General features: G+C 38.8%; 1 protein-coding gene across 2 annotated transcripts in view; it reads left to right on the top strand.

The window, feature by feature from the left end:
• LOC149312621 (semaphorin-3D) overlaps positions 1–20,192 on the top strand; it is a 173,049-nt gene extending 152,857 nt beyond the window's left edge. The window contains exons 16-18 of one of the 2 annotated variants that reach the window (XM_089525017.1): positions 1,500–1,564; positions 5,781–5,809; positions 18,629–20,192. In XM_089525017.1, coding sequence (XP_089381143.1) covers positions 1,500–1,564; positions 5,781–5,809; positions 18,629–19,054 — 520 coding nt within the window. In that variant the 3' untranslated portion in view covers positions 19,055–20,192. Of the gene's footprint in view, positions 1–1,499; positions 1,565–5,780; positions 5,921–18,628 lie in introns of both variants that reach the window. The other variant, XM_089525016.1, reaches the window with a different exon arrangement.
• The last annotated feature ends 390 nt before the right edge of the window (positions 20,193–20,582 follow it).

The raw sequence follows: 20,582 nt of genomic DNA, 5'->3' as shown, positions 1-20,582 counted from the left end.
TAAGAGAAAATTCTTATATGACCCCTAGTGGCACATGAGCTGTCTCAGTACTACTGCTTTCCACAAAGGCAGAATAACAACAGAAGCCCTCAACTTCATGAAAGTAACCAAACCCTGGCATCATCAGTGAAGGATTTGAGGTATTAATCAGAACCCCCAAACCTTTTTCTCCACCTGCCCACAAATTCCTTTGCCTCCATCTGCCTTGCTAGATGATATACTATTCCTCATATACACTAGTAGAAGGAATCTCTTAAAAACCTTTTGAATCTAAGGTGCGGTACAGACCACACAAATTCACCATGCTGGCGCCGATTTTAGGGTTAGGGACCATGTGGCAACCGCACAGTCCTTAACCCTAGCACGGTGTGGCACTGTAACAATGGTGGCATCCCATGTACACAGGCGTCGCCATTGTTATGTAAGCACCATGTAGCATCCGCATGTCACCGCACGTTGCTTACATAATGAGTGTGCCAATGGCACACTCATTACGTCGGCCCTGTGGAGCAAAAAGAACCCATTTTTTCTGGGTTCTTTTTCCTCTGGAGGGACGCTGCACGGTTTGGCGGCTGTGGCTTCCCTCCAGAGGAAATTAGACCACCGGCAGGCTGCCCTTTTCAAGTGGTCTGTCCCATGCCTTAATGACTTTTGATTGCTCATAATTTGTCTAAAGATGAAACCTGATGAATTTTAGGACTATCAAGATGTGGGAGATCTGTCTAAAAACACCTCAAGAGGGAATTAGGAAGGGAGTATACTTTCTCTACACCATTTCTCCTTTTAAAAAAAGTTTCTAAAACTGTCACAGAGAGGAAACAAAACTGTTATCTGCCTTATAATCTTCTACCCCCATGACCATACTGACAGCTGGATCTCCCACATTTCATCTAGAATGGTAGTATCATAAAGTTGGAAGAGACCACAGTGGCCATCCAGTCCAATCCCCTGCTATGCAGGAAATCACATTCACCTGAAATATTGTGTCCAGCTCTGGGCACTACAGTCTACTTTGATTCAATTCAAAATGTGGGCTTCCTCCACTAAAATATATTATTTTCATCCTGGCAGTGAAATCTCTGTCTTGATTATTAATCCTGTGTTGGCTCATTCATATCTGTAAGCTCTTGTTTTGTGGTATTTTTAGCAAATGAGATACATACATACACATGTGACCTGTCTCTAAGCTGCATCCCACAATTAAATAAGATAGATACCACCAAATTAGATACTGTCAGACTACCCTGAAAACACCTGTCTCATTTGATTTTGGAAGCTAATTGTGGTGTGGTGACTACTTGGATGAGAAACCAGTAGCAAATGTAGGAGCTCCAGATAGGGCTAGAAAAGAATCTGGCCAGGGATCCAGGAGAGCAACTTCTAGTCAGAGCTGACTACATTGAGCTTCATGGACCAGTGTTCTGACTCAATATAAAACATCTTTGTTGTGCCCCTGGAAGCAATTTCTAGAATTTCAAACTGTTATGCTCCTTTCTTAGGCGTGCAAGGAGACAAGATGTCAAATATGGAGACCCAGTCACCCAGTGCTGGGATGTTGAAGAAAGTAAGTATCTATTACGTTTGCATCCCTGTCGTCAAAAAGATAGGTGGGATACATAATGGAAGATGTGTAATTGCTTGCAAAATTGGGTTTCTGAGCATACGGATGTCATAACAACAATCGTCTTTGCCATATGTAATGGATAAGCTTCACACACACACACACACACACACACACACACACACACACACACTTCTGGTATTCTGTCAAGACTGGAAAACTGGGTCTTTTCTCTTCTAGATAGACACTGTTCAGACTACAGTTGTCCATGGTAAATAAATAAGGGCATTCTGTATTCAGTGAGCCTCTCTTCTTTGTCTTGGTTTCTTATATGTCACAGCTGAAATCTAGCACCGAAAACCAACTATTCAGTTGAGCTCTAATTCGCATTAAACCATATCCATGGAAAAACATGGGTGGTAAAGATCTTCAAATCGTGCCACAGATTTCAAGCACTGATAGACTGTAAAGTCACAGCTTTCTCTTAAGATTAGTTTGCTTACATCTAAGACCAAGGCAAAAGCGTTGTTGATGATGTTGGAGTGTGTGTTTGCTCATGAAATAATATGACCTAGAAGGCAACCGAAAAGTACAAAATAGCCTTATAGGCATATGACACAATATTATTATTATTATTATTATTATTATTATTATTATTATTATTTTAAAAGTCACAATCAAGAGTAGAAATAACTAACCAAGGTCTACATTCTGTGCAGTATATACTCTGTGACTAAGAATCCAACATTAAATATGGTTGGTAGGATTACAATTCTTACTGATTACCTTGTTTATCTATTAACTAATTGGACTACCTACTGCCATTCAAAGACACAAAGAAAGAATAATCCTGAAAGAAATACATAGGAAAAGGAATTATATCTCTCTAAGTACTATTGCTGTGTGCAAAGAGGGGCAGAACTATCCAGACCTAGGCAGGAGGTCTGCTTAGACAAAATGTGGCCAAATAAGCAGAACTCCCTGGAGGAAAAATCAGGAAGCACTTTTTTTTACATTCCCTTGGCCTATTTCCACATAGCAGAAGATCCAAAATCTTCGTTCCAGCTATCAAGCTATCCAGTTCTTCTAATTCTTCTCTGCTAATTAAACAATCCCCTTCTTAACAACAGACTACTGTCTCTCACAAACATAGCTGTCCATGAGCTTGCCAAACCGTCTGGCTCATTCCCCTGGCAACTGATACAGTTTTCTTACAATATGTATTATTTATATTCAGTCTTGTGGTTAAGCTGAAATTCTCTGACAACATAACATAAAATTTAAAATGTTCAACTCAGGATATTTTGCTTTCATTTCTTATAGGAGGAGAAAGAAACCACAAAAGCAAAACAATAGTTTTTACATTTGTTTTAATATTTGCTTCAATCTGCTTTCACTTGGTCTTCAGTTATTTTCATACAACCCTCTTGTACAGTAAAATAAAACACAATTTAACGGAGTAAAGCACAGACAGAGTTAGCAAAGACTAAAGATTTCTGCACTCTTAATTGGTGGTGATGGGGTCATGAGTGACCTTAGGGAAAAAACAAGAATTAAAAAGACATCTTTTGGGAAAGAGCAGGTTGTCTTTGTCCTGTTACAGTCCCATCACTCATGTAGAATAAATCACTATGTAGCTCTAAAATGAGAACTGCATTCCTGAACTGCAAACTGTGTGAATATATTCCAAATTTCATGCTACAGGGCCAGTTCACAATTCTTCATGGATTCTGTGATTTTTCCCAACTTTATCTTAGATCACAGAATGGTCTGGAGGCACCATGCTGAAGATAAGTAGATACAACTGTAGTTGAATAGGTGGAAGGCACATAAAAAAGACTTTGTGATACCTGCCCCATTCAGAGATAGAAAAGTTAAGGGAAGGGATTAGTCATTAAGCTAATTGTTAATCCTCTAAACATGATTCAGTTGCATTTACAGTATGTTGAAATATTTTTAAGTTAGGTTAATTGTAAATTAGTGTTTAAATTTACTTTGCATTACTCCATAAATGCAATAGAGTCTGCTACATTTTTCTCTCCCCCCCCCCCTCACCCTATGCCTTCCACCAACTTGAATAAAAGCGAAGCATTTCACCCATTGTTTTGCTTCTTTTCCCTTCCCCAGGACCATGTTTGGGGGAAATGAAACAGCAGCATGAAATTTAGAAAACAACATACAGTGCACCCGCAGCATATGCTGAAAGTGCGTGGAGAGAAGGGGCAGTGCATCCCATAGGGAGAAATGGGGCGCGTGACTGTGGTGCGCGTGTGCCACCATGCCACCATGGTGCCATGTGCACGAGCCCCATTCATTTAAATGGTGTTCAAGCATAGGTGGTATTTGCTTTATGTGGGGGAGTCCGGAACAGTTGCACTGTATTTCACTCAGACCACCAAAATTCCATTGTTGTCCCCTTTTTTCTCTTCCTATAACCCCATTTACTTAACCTCCTATTAACTTCCTTTATCTCATTGATTCTGAGCAAAAGAGCTTCAGAACTGAATTTCCTGGGACTTATGAACCTTTTTGTGGCATCCAGTGCAGAATACACAATATCCATCTTGATGCAGAGGACCTGCCTCCCCATCCCCCAGCTGATTTTATTATCTGTGATCTAAACATTTGAATTCCCTTACACTGACGACCTAGCAAAAAGTGAGGAGTAGTTTTGCACTGCTCAACAAGAATAACAAAAAGGATTTTTGCTTTGGGCAAAAAACCCTACCAAACCCTGTGAAATTCATAAGATTGTCATAAGTCAGCAGGTAACTGGATGAAAACTAATTGATTAATTGATTTGAATTTGTTAATTGCTAGTGCCAGCCCCACTACTCCAAGTGTTGGAATATTCCAGGAGCAAAGGACTAATCTGACTTGGCCTTTGTTTCAAAGGAGCTAACTAGAGATGTGTAGCTTTTTGTTTTTAATCAGTTTATTTACAGTTATATTTGTTCAGTAAAAAAAGAGCAATTTAGTCGCTCAACATTCCAATAAAGAGCCACACATTAAGCATTCCAGCGAAGAGCCAAAAGCATTCTCCAGTATCAGGTCTCTTGTTTCCTGGGTTTGGAAGTTCATAGCTGAATTATGCCTACATTTTGAGTTGCATTCCAGAATTGTTATATTATTTTATGTGCAGAATACAGCCTCCTCTCCACAAAGCTCACATGCCTGAGGAGAGGGGATGCCTTAGCTGGTGTCAAGAGAAAGAGGTTCTGCACTGCGCACTGTGATGTAGAGAAGTTGGTGGCAGACAGCCCTTCAGTTTAGCTTTCTGTGACTGAGCTGGCCAGGTGGCAACTAGATTCCTTGGATTGTTCCTGGGGCTCAGGAAATTCAGTCAAGGGCGATTGGGGTGCAGGTCAGGTTTACACTGCTGCTTCAGCCTAACCTGCATAAGGTTCTTCCCTTTTTGCAATTCTCAGTTTGAAGTGTGTTTTAGTAAATAAAATTTAGTTTACAAAAGTGGTTTTATTCAACCCATGCATATATTTTCCCCACTGCTCCATGCAGCATGCATGCCTGAGTCAAATGCTGTTTCCTGGGCAGAAAATGGAGTAGTTGGAGACATATTGTTCAAAATTTGGACACAGTAATGTTTACATGTATTAATTTATGTGCCTAAACTGCTATTTTGTATGAAAAAATGCACATTTTGTACCCAATAAGTCCTGAAGTACAAAAAAAAAATTCTTTCCATCTCTAGATGATCCTGGAGATTTATTCTTGGATGAAATATGGATAATTCTGTGAAAGCTAAAAGAGTTTCACTACTGAAAAGTTTAGGGGGTTCCACATATCTCATCTTTGCTGGGATTGCTCATATATTCAGAGGATGTACATGGTAAATAGTCTCCAATAGTCCTTCTGGCTATGTTAACTCATTCCTGCATTTAGTATCCAACAGTGTTACTAAATTGTGTCTTGCCTCATTCTGTGCATGAGAAGAATTCCTGTAAGAAAGAATATATATCCAATTCTGATTCTCTCAGTGGTTTAAAGGAAAGGAAGTGCCCATTCAGACATAAATCATACTGTTGATATAAATGGCTTACATCAGATTAAATCTTACAGAGCTATACTAAACCTGAGGTGCCTTTTGTTTGCCTTAACAGTTTCTGTGCTGCTCGCAGCATCTGTTCTGCATCAGTTATGTTTTCCCATTGCTTAAAAAATCAGGGCAAGGTTAATCTTCTGTACCATGTTTGCTTTCCAGGCATTAGTCATGAAACCACTGATGAAAAGGTGATTTTTGGCATTGAATTTAATTCAACATTTCTGGAATGTATTCCAAAGTCCCAGCAAGCCTCTATTAGGTGGTTTATCCAGCGCTCCGGAGAAGAGCACAGGGAAGAGGTATGTCACAATTACTAAGGCCATTTTCCCCTCTAGAGAATTTCTAATTCCATGGTCAAAGGCAGGGGTTAATAGAATTAATAAATGTTATAGTTTACTTACCCCAGCTTACATAAATGGCAGGGGTTTCATAATATCAAAATGGAGTATGAAGACCAAGAGAACAACCCCTGTGGAATCAGTGGCCTTCCTTTCTATGGTATCTGTTATGTATTGAGCATTCACTGTATTGTAAATACACACTGCAGTTCATTATCAAAGCTGCACACTTTGCTCATAATATGAAAATACAGCCATGTGTAGATCAGCCTGAAACACTGGAAATGTGATTTACTATGTCGTTGGTCAGTACCTGAGTGAACTTCCCATTTTTTAAAAAATATAACTGTCTCCTCCATCTACTCGCTCTCCTTTTTATTTTTCTGTTTTTCAATCTTCTTCCAAAGAATATATCACCTTTTTTTTCATTTGTAACTTAAAAGCTAGTGTTAATTTAGAGTGATCATGGTATCACTAGTGAGTGGCATGTTATACCCTGGACACTTTTAGCTGAGTGCTGTAATCACTGTAATGTTTTAGCAGACCCTTTAAGTGTCACTCCAGAAATAGAGGGGTATGTGTTGTTCATCATGACATGCAATGTGCAGTTTCCTGAGGGGAAGGAGAGGGCAAAATCCAGATTAGGTTAACAGGCACTTGGCCCAGCATGATGTCTCCTGTTCTTCACCTTTAAGGTCATGTTTTGGAATCTCACTTCCAGTCAGAACAGGGTGTGGGGAGGGAACAGGATCTCCTGGGCTATAGGAGCTGTCACCAGGTCATTCTGTCACCAGTGGGAGAACAGCTCTCTGGAGATTGAAGCTTAAAAAAAAAAAGACACACATCAGTTACTTGGCACTCTCATTTTAGCATTGCTCACACAAATGAAAGTTCCCCCCACTTGTTTTGAGTGTTAGTCACTTGTTATAGGAACTACGTCTGTGCATGCATATGAAAGAGAGAGGGGATGAATTAATATTAATAACACCCATTACATCATTTGTTCATAAAGCTTTAATGTGCTTAAATATCCAATATCACAAACTCCCCTGTTTATTTAGTTCTCATTCAATTCCCCTACGCAACATTATATACATGATAGGTGTCAAGGCCGGAAAAGGCTCAGATGTTTTTGCTCAGTTCTTAGCAGGAGCCTCTTGTAACCTGTAAAAAATATTAGACCTCCTTGTATTAGACTGGCCCCAGCCCAAAATCTTTTGGGACTACAGCACTGCAAAACTGCCATGTACGTTTCCAGGGGATGTAACAAGCCGTATACTTGAAGTGACAGCTCATGAGTTCCTGCTTTTCCTTCCTGGCCTCTGCATGTACAGTGCCTGAGATGAAAGGGAGTCACACATTTTCAGCTACTCCACCAAGAATCAGCTAATTTTTATATGTACATGACATATAATTTGGAGTTGACCAGAACCACTAAGGTCCAGCTGGTAACGATATGTGCAGAATAATAGAAAATTTAGTACTCCTGTTCCAACATGTTCGTTACAATTCACATCTGAAAAAAAAGTTATGGTAGTAGGAATTTTTTGGTAGCACTTCTTTTTCAAGTGGGATGCTGATTTATTTGAAGTTTCATTTCCTCTGGCAATGGACTCCAGTTTGTGTTTTTGTCATTTGAAACATGTTTAATAAAAGCTAGATGTGATCAATAATACAGGTCTGCAAAACTGAGGATCATAAAAACTTTTTTTAAAAAAAAATGTATGCTGGTTTTATAAGAATTGAGTGTCCTAAATCCAAATATGACCTCAGATTTTCTCCCTCCCATATAGTTTTTTCACAACTTGCTTTTGACATTTCTATGTTGTAATATGTGACTGAACGAAATGATCCTGCAAAGAGTAATAAATGGGTTAAAATCTTCTAATAGACTTTCAAAACATTTTAATCCACTGATATGAAACACAAAATCTGTTCAAAGCATGAAAATAAATTGCACTGGAACATCAATATCCATATTTAATCAAAGCTGAATAGATAAAAATAATTGAATTTATGAAAGAACTGTGTGTGGTATGAAATTTTTACTGTTTTTTTTTTTTTCTAATTCAGAAAATACATTAAAAATAACCACAACACTGGAAAGAAAGTTTGTTTTCATCTCAGGCCTGTGTAATACCTTTAGACCAGCTGTTTTTGTTGTTGTGTGCCTTCAAGTCATCTCTGACCTATAGCAACCCTAAGGCAAATCTATCATGTTTTTTTTTTTAAAAGACTCATTAAGTGTAGGTTTGCTTTTGCCATCCTCTGAAGCTGAGAGAATGTGACTTGCCCTAAGTCAGCCAGTAAATTTCATAGCTAAGCAAGGATTCAAACCTTGCTCTCCAGAGTCATCCAATCCTCAAACTAAACTACACCATGTTGTCTCTTTTGGATGAGTATTTTTACATTATTGCCTGTTTTCTAACACGGTGGCTCAATGGTTAAAATGCTGACTCTGACAATTGCAAGATTAGCAGGTCAAGACCCAAGGGTTGTGTGATGGAGTGAGCTCCCATCCCTAGTCACAGCTCCTGCCAACCTAGCAGTTCAAAAGCATATTTAAAAATGCAAATCTGTAAATAGATACCACTTTAGTAGGAAGCTAATAGTGTTCTGTGCAGTCAGGCTGACCACACGACTACCAGAGTTGTCATTAGACAATGATGGCTCCCTCTGCTTACTAACAGAGATGAACATCGCCCCCTACAGTTGGTTTAGACAATCTTGTCAAAGGGGAAACCTTTACCTTTTACCTTTATGAATGGTATGCAGGTATCCAAACCACAATTATCACCTTTAGGCAGTTGAAATAGTACTAAAAAGACCACTGAGTATCATTTCCTCCTTGACAGCTCACTTGATGACACTATTATTTGTGACGAGACAAATAAAAAAGCTGTCAAGACGGATCTCTTCCGGCAGGCCTTTCCAGATTAACCATCCCGTCCTGGGCTCCCTGATCCCCTCTTTCCTCTCGTGGCCCCATCTTTAGTGATGGTTGAGGATCTCCAGAGGGACACCAGGGTTTTTAGTTTGTTTTAATTATGTTTTATGCTTTGATATTGTGTTTTTAATCTGTCATATTTTTTAATACTTTCTTAAGGAGGGGAGGGATTATAATGTTTTTAATTTTATATTTTACTCTTGTTATATTTACTGTTGTCAACCGCCCGGATTGGTTCACCACAGGGCGATATACAAATAAATATTATTATTATTATTGTTATTATTATTATTATTATTATTGTTATTAAAATATAGAGAACATCAAAAGAAACTCAAAGTGAATTTATCCTGCTGGTGCAACTCCCATTCTCATTTGTGTGAGTCAGTAGGAAAGATAAATTGATGCAGCAGAATCATGGTAGTCAACAACTGGTTCCACATATACCTCTAGCAGTGAATGTCATCGGTATAAAGTGTTAAATTGTGAAAATATGTGTATGTCAAAGGGCACAGTGTTAAGGTGTATTTCAAGGTTATTACAAGACAGTAACAGGAGGCTTGATATGCAGAAGGCTTCTCCCACTCATCCACTCAATAATAAGGATTCTGGGACAGAGAAGAAATAGGTCTAATCCCTTGGAATGCAAAAATCAGACATTAATAATAGTGCACTAACAGAATTAGTCAATGTGTATATGTATGGTATGTGTTTTGACATGTTATATTTGCAAAACTAGAGATTACTTTCAGATATTCTCAGGGAGGTAGCTGTGAAAGGGGTTAAGGGCAAATGAAGACATTGGGGCTAAATAGGCAGCCCCAAAGGTGCAGCTTGCTGCCACCCCTATGAGCACTGGATCGGAGCTGCAGCCCTGATCTGGTGATTTGCCAGCTCCAAAAGAAGTGACAGAAAGCTGCTCCTTTTGGGGCCGGCAAAAAGCCACCCTTGCCACAACGGCAGTGGCTTTTCCCTGCTTCTTTGGCTCAGTGTGCCTAGATGCTGCCCTGCAGAAATGTCATGACACTGCCCATCATCTGGTTGGGTGGATGGCATGATGCCAGCATTGGGGTGGATTTGGGGTGGGTGACGGCCAGTCGCCATGTCCCCAATCCACCCCAATGCCAGTGTTTCTTGCCAGTCGATATGGCCTGATTGTCTCCCAAATAAGTATTCTTCCTCCACAGATGAAACTTTCCCTCTGTCTCTATAATTTTAGGATTGCAGAGAAGAAGACATTGAAAATTGTTCAAACCAAAATTCTTTTGTTATATTTTGGAGCCACAAATTCTGTCACAAAATTAAGAGAAGGGTGATGTATTGGATGAGGATAGCTACTTGTTTCAAAACAGAATAATTTGCAGGGTGGCTTAAGAGATGAAGAGATGAAAGAGATAAAAGTGGATGTCATTTTCCAAAAGATAATTCTGGTTTTTTCCAGCAGAAATGCTTAATCACTTTCCGCTTCCACATTGCATCTATCACAGCACACTCCTTCCCCATTCACCTTTTACCCTTTCCTCTACCTTCAGCATTCTTTCACATGTTGATTAATGATGAAAAGCAGGCTTTGAAGCCAGTCTCTCTTCACAGACAGGTGCAATGTTTTAACGTGAAAGAGCTGGTACAATATGTAATGATGGACGTCTTCTAAACACACCATCCACAAAGGGCAAGTGGTATTGACCTAGCTCGATTCCGCTGTACTTTTAAATCCTCTCTTGCTTAATATACTTTAGTTGCTTTAAGCTTTCTTTCCTAAATCTTTACACCTAAGAAATGGTTCTACGAAGCTCTTGATTTAAGTGGTTCTTTCCCTGTATGTGTGTGTGCCTTCAAGTCTCCTGTTGACTTATGATGACCTCATGAATTTCATAGGGTTTTCTTAGGTGCAAGCAATATGTGGGTTTGTCAGTTTCTTCTCTGAAATGTAGCTTACAGCACCTGGTATTTGTTGTGAGGCTTTCATCCAGGTCCTAACCCTGATTAGACATGATCTGGTGTCTTCGAGGCTTACACAATTATTTCACTGTAAGGCAAAATTAATTTATAAGTCAAAATTTATCTCAGTCTCAAAAATTATGAAAAGGAAATATTATTTTAGAGAAAATAACAGTAACTTAGAATAGTGGCATCCAGCATGGATAGCTTTTTTGGGGGAAAGGTTTCAAACAAATCTATAAACTGTAGATCTGTGAACATGTCTGACTCATAACTGCAAAAACTTCAATTTTTAGAGGAAATATACCTATGGTCCAAAGCACACTGTAGAAATAATCCCTTTTGAGAATGCTTTAACTGCCCTGGCTGGATATTAGGTAATTCTAGGGATTGTTGTTTTGTGAGACATTGAGCCTTCTCTGTGAGAGAGCTCTGGTGCCACAATAAACTACAAATCCCAGAATTCTCTAGCACTGGGTAAAGGCAGTTAAAGCAGTCTCAAACTGAATTATTTCTTCAGTGTATTTTGGACCTAAGAAAGCCAGATGCTAGGTGTAAGCAACACTGATGGTAATTGTTTTTGTTGCCTCCTCACCATATGTGTGCACTGTTGCACAAACATGCTGCTGCTGGTGACCGCCAAGTACTTCCCATGTCCACCCAGATGCCATCCCATTGGATGGCCACACCTTTGATTGGCCATACAGTCACACATGTGATGCTCCACTGGTACAAAGCATTAGTACATCAATGTGTGAGTGATACATTGGAAAAGCACAATCATGGAGGCCCCTCTACATGCCCCCATCACCCCATGTCCCCTGTTGGACTGTCTGGTTTGTATATATGGTAATTACATCCATTCAAGTTGTCACACTCATTTCTTTAGTTTGCCACAGCCCCACACTCATGTTGGGGCATTATGCAGGTGCAAAGATGCATATTTTCTGTGCTAGGCCAAACATCCTGGGTTTTGTTTCCTCTGATTTTTAGCCCCAGAGTGCAGCTTCAGTCCAGTTTCTTCCCACTTTAGAGGCGTACATCACCTAAATGCCCCACCTTCAAAAGTTGGAAAACTTTTGCCCATCTTTTCCACCCCTGAATCTTCAAAATTAAAATGCCTTAATCTGCCATTCAACAATTGATTCAGTGAGTCTGCTGTGGCTGGGACTAGTAATTGGATTTAAATGAAGTATATAATATAAATCATTTTTTTTTCCAAATATGAAGCACGAGAATATCAAATGATGACCAGAATTAATGCAACAAGCACCATATATTAGATTCAGACTTGCTCCCATTAGAAACCATGGCACTTGAAAATTAAGCCATGACTAACTTGCTCATTGATTTAAATGGGTCTGAAGTCTGACTAAATATGGTCCAATCCTGTGTGTATGAAAAACAATCAGTTCATCAAGCAGGAAGTGCAATTCAGGAGATGATAGCACCAGTTAAGTCTCATTGAAATATATGGAATACATGTATGGTACAGTTCACTTTAGTTCATTAAATTTAAAGGGATCACAGGCAAACTCATATGCATGACCTTGCTTCTGTATAATGATCCCTATGGGTTCTGTTCATACATAACTGGAATTAACAAGATGACCCACCTTTAGAATTGTCACATTTTGGGACTGATTCCTATAAGCATGACAACTAGGAATAGTTCCACTTGAGTTGCAGGCGTCTCCAAGGTATGTGTGAGAGTGTCTCTCTCTCTCTCTCTCTGTGTGTATCAAAGGTCTTGGAAATCCTTCTATGTGAAGCTGTTATGAAAGCATTTTCATATAAAATTGATTGTCCTTTCATCATGACTTAATTTCTCCAGATTATACTCAGCATGTTTAGAACTGACATCATGCTAAATTGGCATTTGGTTTAGCCAAAATATTTGGATTTAATCAGGTTAGATCAAAGTTTGTACTGTGTATTCTTCTCATACAGAGTAGTCTGTCAAGAATCTTGAATCTAAATGTACAAAGGCAATGAAACCTACCAAATTTATTCAAATAATTTCCTGTCTTTGTGCAGTTGTCCCTGTGTATCAAACTTTGGGGCTATTCTCTGAATTTAATAAAACATTTTTCCATATGCCCTCCAGAAACTGGTATAAATTAAGCATCTAAGTGAAAGGTTAAAGATCTAGTAACAAGTAATGAAATGCCAGGTGTTTATGAAACTCCAGAGTCCTAAAAGGGGGGGGGGGGATAAAGAGGGAAGGCAGAATGAGTTTTGAGCCTCTGGGCAAGCAGGCTAGCAAAGAAAAAGGAAAGGAAAGAGGGAAACAATTATGAAGCATGTGAAGTCTGTCATCATTTCATCCAATCAGAAAGAAGGAAAAGTGAACCGACGCTTGAAGACCATGTGTTGGCCTTTTTAAACTGTACATATTTAAATCTGAAGGCAATGAATACAAGGGAACACATGGGAATGTGTGAATGGCTTGGGCTCACTTCTGTGCGTAAACTTATTAGAAAACCCATTTTTTTCCTCTGCATAATTCGTTAAAGGCCTTAAGACCAGAATATGATGGATACCATCAATTGCAAATGCTTTACAAAGATTTTTTTTTGTCATAGAGGTGTTCCCTTCAACGTGTAGTATATACCAACTTGATCATCGATAGTGAAGGCCCAGTGCCCTTGCACCTGTAACCCATGCACAGCATACAGTGAGAAATATATTTCTTATGTGTGAGGATTAAAATTATATTTATTGCAAATTGGGCTCTCATACAAAGGCAGAAGGGTGGTCATTGATATAAATACTCAATGCTTTATGTCAGTGCCTGAGATCATGCAGGGGAAGGCAAACTGGAGAACAGTATAATCCAAAGAAGCACCTCTTTTCATTCTCCACATCCCTCACCACTGCAAATTCATTGCTACCAGAGGTAACTCTTTGGTAAGCTGTTTGGCCCATTCAGAGGCTAGTTCCAGTTTAAACTTTGTTGTTTCTGCTTTGACAGGAATGTTATCTGTCTGACCAAAAATTACAAGTATTTAGATATTTTTAGTTTAGAAAAGAGCAAGTGCAGAATCCATGAATGGTAGGGACAAAGTAAACCAATATTCTTTCAGAACACTGAGTTTAGGTTAATCCAGTGAATAGAGAAATAAGTGATACTTGGCTGTTCAAACTATTCCATCAATAGCAGTTCATTGTCACAAAATGGGTAGAAGGATTTAAAGGGTAAAAGAATACACAGATTTATTTGGAGGGGGTAAGTTTTATCAAATATTTATTAAACATTGTAGCTCAATTGATTTTCTATATTCAGAGGCAATATATCAAATGTTTATCAGTACACATCCATAACCATTGTGCCTTTATTGGGGACTTTCCAAAACCAAATAGCTGCCCACTGTTAGGACTGAAGATGCTGGGCTATTTTTATGTTAATTATTTTCCAGATGGCTAAATGTTATCGTCTGTTCTACAGTCATAGATAAAATGCCTATCAAGTCCCAAACTAAATAGCCTCTAAGCTTATCTCTTTCAGATTCATCCCTAGATCCTTCACAACTACCCCCATAGATCAATTTCAACTCTCCATCTCAAGTGATTATAAATATTAGCTAAGATAACAATGCAGTCTGTCTTCTTGATCTTGCAATTAACTATTTTCCATTAAAGCTGTTACTCCATTCAATAAATATTAGTCAAAGAATAATATGATTTAAATTCTATTAAATGAAATGGCTTCTAAATTTTGCTGGAGGATGTGAGAGGCATTTTGTGTTATTTGGTGGTGCACACAAATGTCACAACAGACACAGTCTTAGAAGATAAATTCCTTCCTTTGTGAAAAAAGAGAGATACGTATATTGTCTAAGGGCCCTTATACCACTATACACAATTATATTGCTGTAATTCCATTTCAACTGCCAAAGCAAAATAGAACCCTGGGATTTGTGATTCAAGCAGAAATATTTTTAGTGTCTTGCCTAACTGCAAACTTCAGGATTCCATGGGATAACACAGTGGCATTTAAAGTGGAATCAGTGCTGTAATTGTTTAGTTTGAAATGGCCCTGCAAAGATGTACTTAGGGCAGAGAGAGATGGAAAAGGGAGACAGTTATAGTTTGATCAAAGGGATAAGAACAGGATGCTAGTTGTTCCTAAACTGTTCCCAACTCAAACAATCTGGATAGTCTTTGCAACAGAACACTTAAGATGAAAATGCTACTGGTGAATGCCAAGTGAGTAAATGGGAAGACCACTCCCATTCAGGATGTGATGTTGGATGAGCATGCCAATTTGGCATATATTACAGAGACCCAGAGACCTATAGAGCCTTGTAAGGCTCAAGTTCAGGCTATCTGAAGAGGTATATTATCTTCAAAAACTGTGCTCCTTTTCAATAAAATGTAAGGGTCCTTAAGCAAAGCTAAGCACTCCATATCCCACCAATTTCAGTGGGAAAGATCTAAGCATCTACCTCTCTCACTCTCTCTCTCTCTCTCTCTCACACACACACACACACAGAGGATCATGGCCATTTATTAGGAGACATGGGCATCTGGATCTCTTTCCCAAAAGTTACTTTATCAGAGAAAAAGAGGACAAAATAAAATCTTGATGCACTCACTGATCATCAGCCCCATTTTCTTGTTACTTGATCCTTTTTTTTAAACAGCTGTCTTGTGGTCTGCAATGTAATTGATGGGTCAGCAGGGTGGCATACAGACAGCTGCACATATCTGTCTCAAAAATTGGTTCAGTGGCATAGTAGCTAGCCAGGGTTTATACATATGTATATTGTTGAGGGAGAAAGGAATTGTCCACATATTTTTGACATAAAGAAACAGTGTACAATCTACTCACTGTGAATAAATTTAATTTAGCCATCTTCATGCCTCCTGAATCTGTTCCTTCTGAAGTTTGCTAGAAAGGCACATGTGTCATTTAGGCAATTTTCCAGCTTCATTTCCCCCCAGTTCATTTTTTAAAATAAAGCTTTCAATAGAATTGTGCATTTTCAATGGTTCATTTGTACAATAAGCATGGTGAAGAATTTCTCAAGCATGCATGCTCTGTGTTACCTAATCGGACAGACTCTTTCCCCCTCACTGCTTTTCATCACATAGGCCTGAGTGTGGCAGTAGAAGGACAGATGCTGCCTTCTGTATGCCAGTTTCTATTGACATCACCTGCTCTTCAAAGAGAACATCCTATAGAAAGACCTGGCATAATATACTAGCTGAGAGAATGTACTGTGAGCCTTGAAGGCCATGACTTAAATATCAGCTCAGCCCCTGACTCGCAATACCTGTCATTGACACGTCATATTTCTTCATTTAATTTCTTCATTTATAAGATGTAGGCAAAAATAGTGACCCAAATCAGATAGTAGTCCTGAGGGTGACTGAGTCAGGGTAACACTTGGAGCATTTATGAAATGGTTGATATAAAACATTATGTAATCCTTTTAAAAGTATGGCTGTCACTAAAATGCTAAGAGATGGTCTAGGTTCTTTTCTGAAGTGCTATAATTTGGGGATTTCTGGGGGAACTGTTCTTGATTTTTATTGTATCTGTTATTGTATCTATTCACTCTTTTGTTGATCACATTTTCTTGGACCTGCTTCCAAAATTATTATTTTTTATCTGAGGACTCTACCACACGAAGTTGAAAAGCACCATATGAGGCTAAAAACAGTATTTCAACAGGATAAAAGCATTTTTTGGCCAGTATAATATTGTCTCTGTTCTGCTCATGTCTTGTTGCTGTACTGCACCATTTCATTGAGAGGCAAAACCTATGAATCAGCTCTCAATATTGCTATTATAGTGCAACTATTAAAGTGTGAAAAGGCCTCTGCACTTCAGTTCTGCTATTACAGGAGCCACATGGCAGGATAGGGCCTGATTCTCTTCCTCCTCTCCCCTCACTATTCCAAAGCAGGCCAACTCTCTGGCTCTGGGGTATTCTGATTTTATTTTTAACTTTGCTGGGTTTTCTTACTTAAGACTGTTTGGGGAGATAGTGGAGTGGGGAGAAGGTGAGCAAAAGGATTGGGGTTGAGAGGTGGATGAGATGGGAGGTTCTTGAGACTGAAGCTGAGAGATTGTGGTGGGAAACAGGGAGAGGAACATACAAGGTGATACTGGTTGCAGGAAAGGATTCATATGCAGTATTCATATTGGGGGGTATGATATTCTGCAGGGGATGTACTGCCCTTTATCTCCCAAATGTCAAGGGTTGCCTTAAAAAAAAAGCATGAGGTTAGCCTGGTTTGACTTAGCAAGTGGAAGTTCTGGGGTTCTGCGAGACCAGGGTTCAAATCTCTGCTCAGCTATGGAGATCCACTGGATGACTTTAGGCAAGTCTGGCTTCCTTGTTAAATAGCCCGTTTTCCTTTACTTTGGAACAATTATTCTCCCCATATGTTGTGGTCCATCGTATGAGATATGACAGCATGTCAAAGCTATAGGGGGGGAAGTGTGTGGGTGTGTGTTTCAAGTCACCTGTCAACTTATGGGGTTTCTTAGGCAAGGAATCCTCAGAAGTGTTTTTACCAGTTCCTTCCTTTGAAATATAACCTACAGCACCTGGTATTCATTGGCAATCTTCCTTCCAATACTAACCAGGTCTGATCCTGCTTAGCTTCCAGTATCAGTATTCATTCTTTGAAACTGATGCATACCTTGAGTGACAAGCATCCATAACACAGAACAATGTTGCTTTTTTCCTTTTGACTTCTGAGGAAGCCAATAGCAAACTGCCTCTGAATGAATCCTTCTAAGAAATCACCATGATAGTATCACATTAGGGTTGCCAAAAGTCAGGAAAGCCTTGAAGCACACAACTACACCAACAAATTCTTTAGTGAGGAGATCCTTTTGTCAAGTAATTATTTGTGACAAATGAAGAAATTACACACATTCACACACCTAAAAGTAGTTAATAATGCAGTGAATGAAACCTGCTTTCCAAGGATAAAGTTTGGCTGCTTTTTATAGTCTTCCTGCTCAATTCTCTGAACCAGAACCACAAGTTTAAATGGGTCTGTTCAAGGTAATCACCTCTAATTTTATTAGGTTTTATTGTTTCTCCATTCTTTTTCAGTTGTCCTCTTTTTTAGTAACGAATGCTGACAATATTGTCATTTTACCCACTATAATTATTAGTTGACTGTTAAAATGACTGAAAATGAAATGCTGACTTCAGCATCAGGAAATGTTTACTGCAGCACATCGATTACAAAATCTGGAAAAGATGGTTGTGGTTTCCGCCTTAATTCCTGTATTATGTATTCCGTCTTATTAGCAGACTCTAAAAGGCTACGTTTGTTAGACCTCAGTGTTTCAAATACATAAAATTCGTAGTGCAGAAAATGCTGTTTTTTTCTTTGATTGGACACAAATTGCAGTTCAAAAGGTTCAAGAGTACAATAATCCATACCATGCTGTTAGAATAATGAACCTAAAGTATGGAAACTAGCTCTTTCAAATTAAGTACTCTTTTTTACCTATATATCTTGTACCTACTATTTCCAGTCAGTGCTGGAAGTCTCCTGTGGTGCTCAATGCCTGTTGCAAGGGACAGGAACAGAAGGATGGCCAATGCGTGTCTAAATGGCTGCTTGAGAAGCAAGGCAGAGTTTTTTAGTCATTTTAATTATACAGATTTTAAATAAATTGGTTTAAAATATTTTTAGGCTATAACGGTGATACCAGAAGACTGTGGTATTAGTTGCTGCAAATACTTGAGATTTTATTTTGTTTTGATGTTTCTGGACAATTATTTGTTGTTGTTTTTACCTAACAGCTGAAACCTGATGAAAGAATCATCAAGACAGAATATGGACTGTTGATCCGCAGCTTGCAGAGAAAGGACACAGGAGCATATTATTGTAAAGCCCAAGAGCATACATTTGTCCAAACCGTTGTGAAATTAAATTTAAATGTCATCGAGAATGGACAGATGGAGAACTCTCAGAAAACAGATGATGAAGAAGGCCGGGTACGGGATCTGCAAGTTGAGTCACAACTGAGGTATAAGGATTACATCCAGCTTCTCAGCAGCCCCAGCTTCAGTCTGGATGAATATTGTGAGCAGATGTGGCATCGGGAAAAGAAACGGCAGCGTAACAAAGGTGGACCAAAGTGGAAACACATCCAAGAAATGAAGAAGAAACGGAACCGGAGGCACCACCAACCTGTGGGCCAACACATTAGACTTGAGTCTACATAGTTTGTGTATTTTATTTAAAGAAAGGACTTTTTTGAAAGTGAAAAAAAATACTTTTGTTACATTTTCTGGATCCTCCCTATTGATGATGCTTCTCAAAGAGACCCACGATGCACAGTCCTTAATATATATGAGACCCCATGGAAGAATACACTATCACTTGGAAATTTTCTTCAGGATCTGAATGCTATTCAGTAGCTCTCAAGTTTTTGTTGAGATCACTCTGTTTGCATCTTGGACTCTGAAGAGTTAATTTATGTAATGTTTTGAATGCCTGTCCTGCTGGGTATTTTTCTTTTCTTTTAAAAGCATAGGCCAGGCTTTTATTGAATAACTGCTAAGAGATCTGCATTTGTAAGTAGTCTGAATGTACTAATGAAATATATAAGGTTACTAAAAATGCTGAAAAAATAGGTCCAAAGATGGGCTGTAACACATTGATGCTAGGTTAAATTATAGGACCTTCTATGTATCAGAATTTTTTCCTCTCCCCTAGGTTTTATTACACCGGAGTTCAGTGTGTGCAACTGCATATGCACATTTCCTGGTCAGCAGGGCTAGGATGGGTCATTTTGTAAGTTGGGCAATAGCACTGATTTATTCATTAAAAGCAAATGTAAATTTGACTTTATAGTAAGAAAGGTAGATCTTTGTTTATTTGGGTATATGTAGCAACAAGTTTGAAGACCATCTGCTGAGATGACATGTTGACTCAAATTGGAACTGCCAACAAAGAGTAAAATGTCTAAGAAGCAAGTGGGAGGTAGACACACAAATCCTGTTAGTAACTAATGGGATTTGTGCCAGCACCTCTTCTGTCTGTCTCTGAAGATAGACACAGACACACACACACACACACACACACACACACACACACACACAATATCTATGTGTGTCTCGTCTCACCTCTGCTACTTTAATTCTGTCGCTGTTTTACATTTGCTTCTTTGATACAAAAAGTAGCAAAATTAAATCCATCAAGGAGAATAAGGGAATCGATCTGTTAAGTTGTCATGGTGAAAACAGACTTTTACTCAGCTGTTTATTCTTTGTGCAAAGGTCTTGTATATTTTAGAGACAGCGGTGCATTGTCAGAATTAATGTTTTATATTTTTTACTAAAATAAAATGAAAACAAAGTCCATGTGTAAATAATGTGCAAGTTAGAGATGGACAGCTTTGCTTTTCATTGTTGTTGTTGTTGTTTAAAAAAGTGTCCTAGTTTTAACTTTTTTGCTCTTCCATAGATGTACATGCCTATTCAGAAGTAAATCCTGTTGAGTCCATGGGGCTTTTTATTCTCAGACAAGTGGATATAAGCATGCAGCTTCAGCCATCCTGGCCAAGGAAAAAGCTGGGTCAGATGCCAGGCTGATTTACACCAGCTTAACCTTAGGGTATCATCTGTCTGCTTCAGTGAACCTGGTTTATAGTGCCAGAAATGAGATCAAACAAGACTAGCATCTCATCTTATTTTTCAAGCTGTCCCTAAACTACCTTGCCTTCTGACTAGCAACACTCCCAGTCCCTGC

The sequence above is a fragment of the Sceloporus occidentalis genome, unplaced genomic scaffold (assembly GCF_023333645.1).
Source record: "Sceloporus occidentalis isolate IW3139 unplaced genomic scaffold, rSceOcc1.0.p SCAF_5, whole genome shotgun sequence".
Taxonomy (NCBI): domain Eukaryota; kingdom Metazoa; phylum Chordata; class Lepidosauria; order Squamata; family Phrynosomatidae; genus Sceloporus; species Sceloporus occidentalis.
Note: the sequence above shows the minus strand (reverse complement) of the source record. Positions and strands in the feature narration are given on the sequence as shown.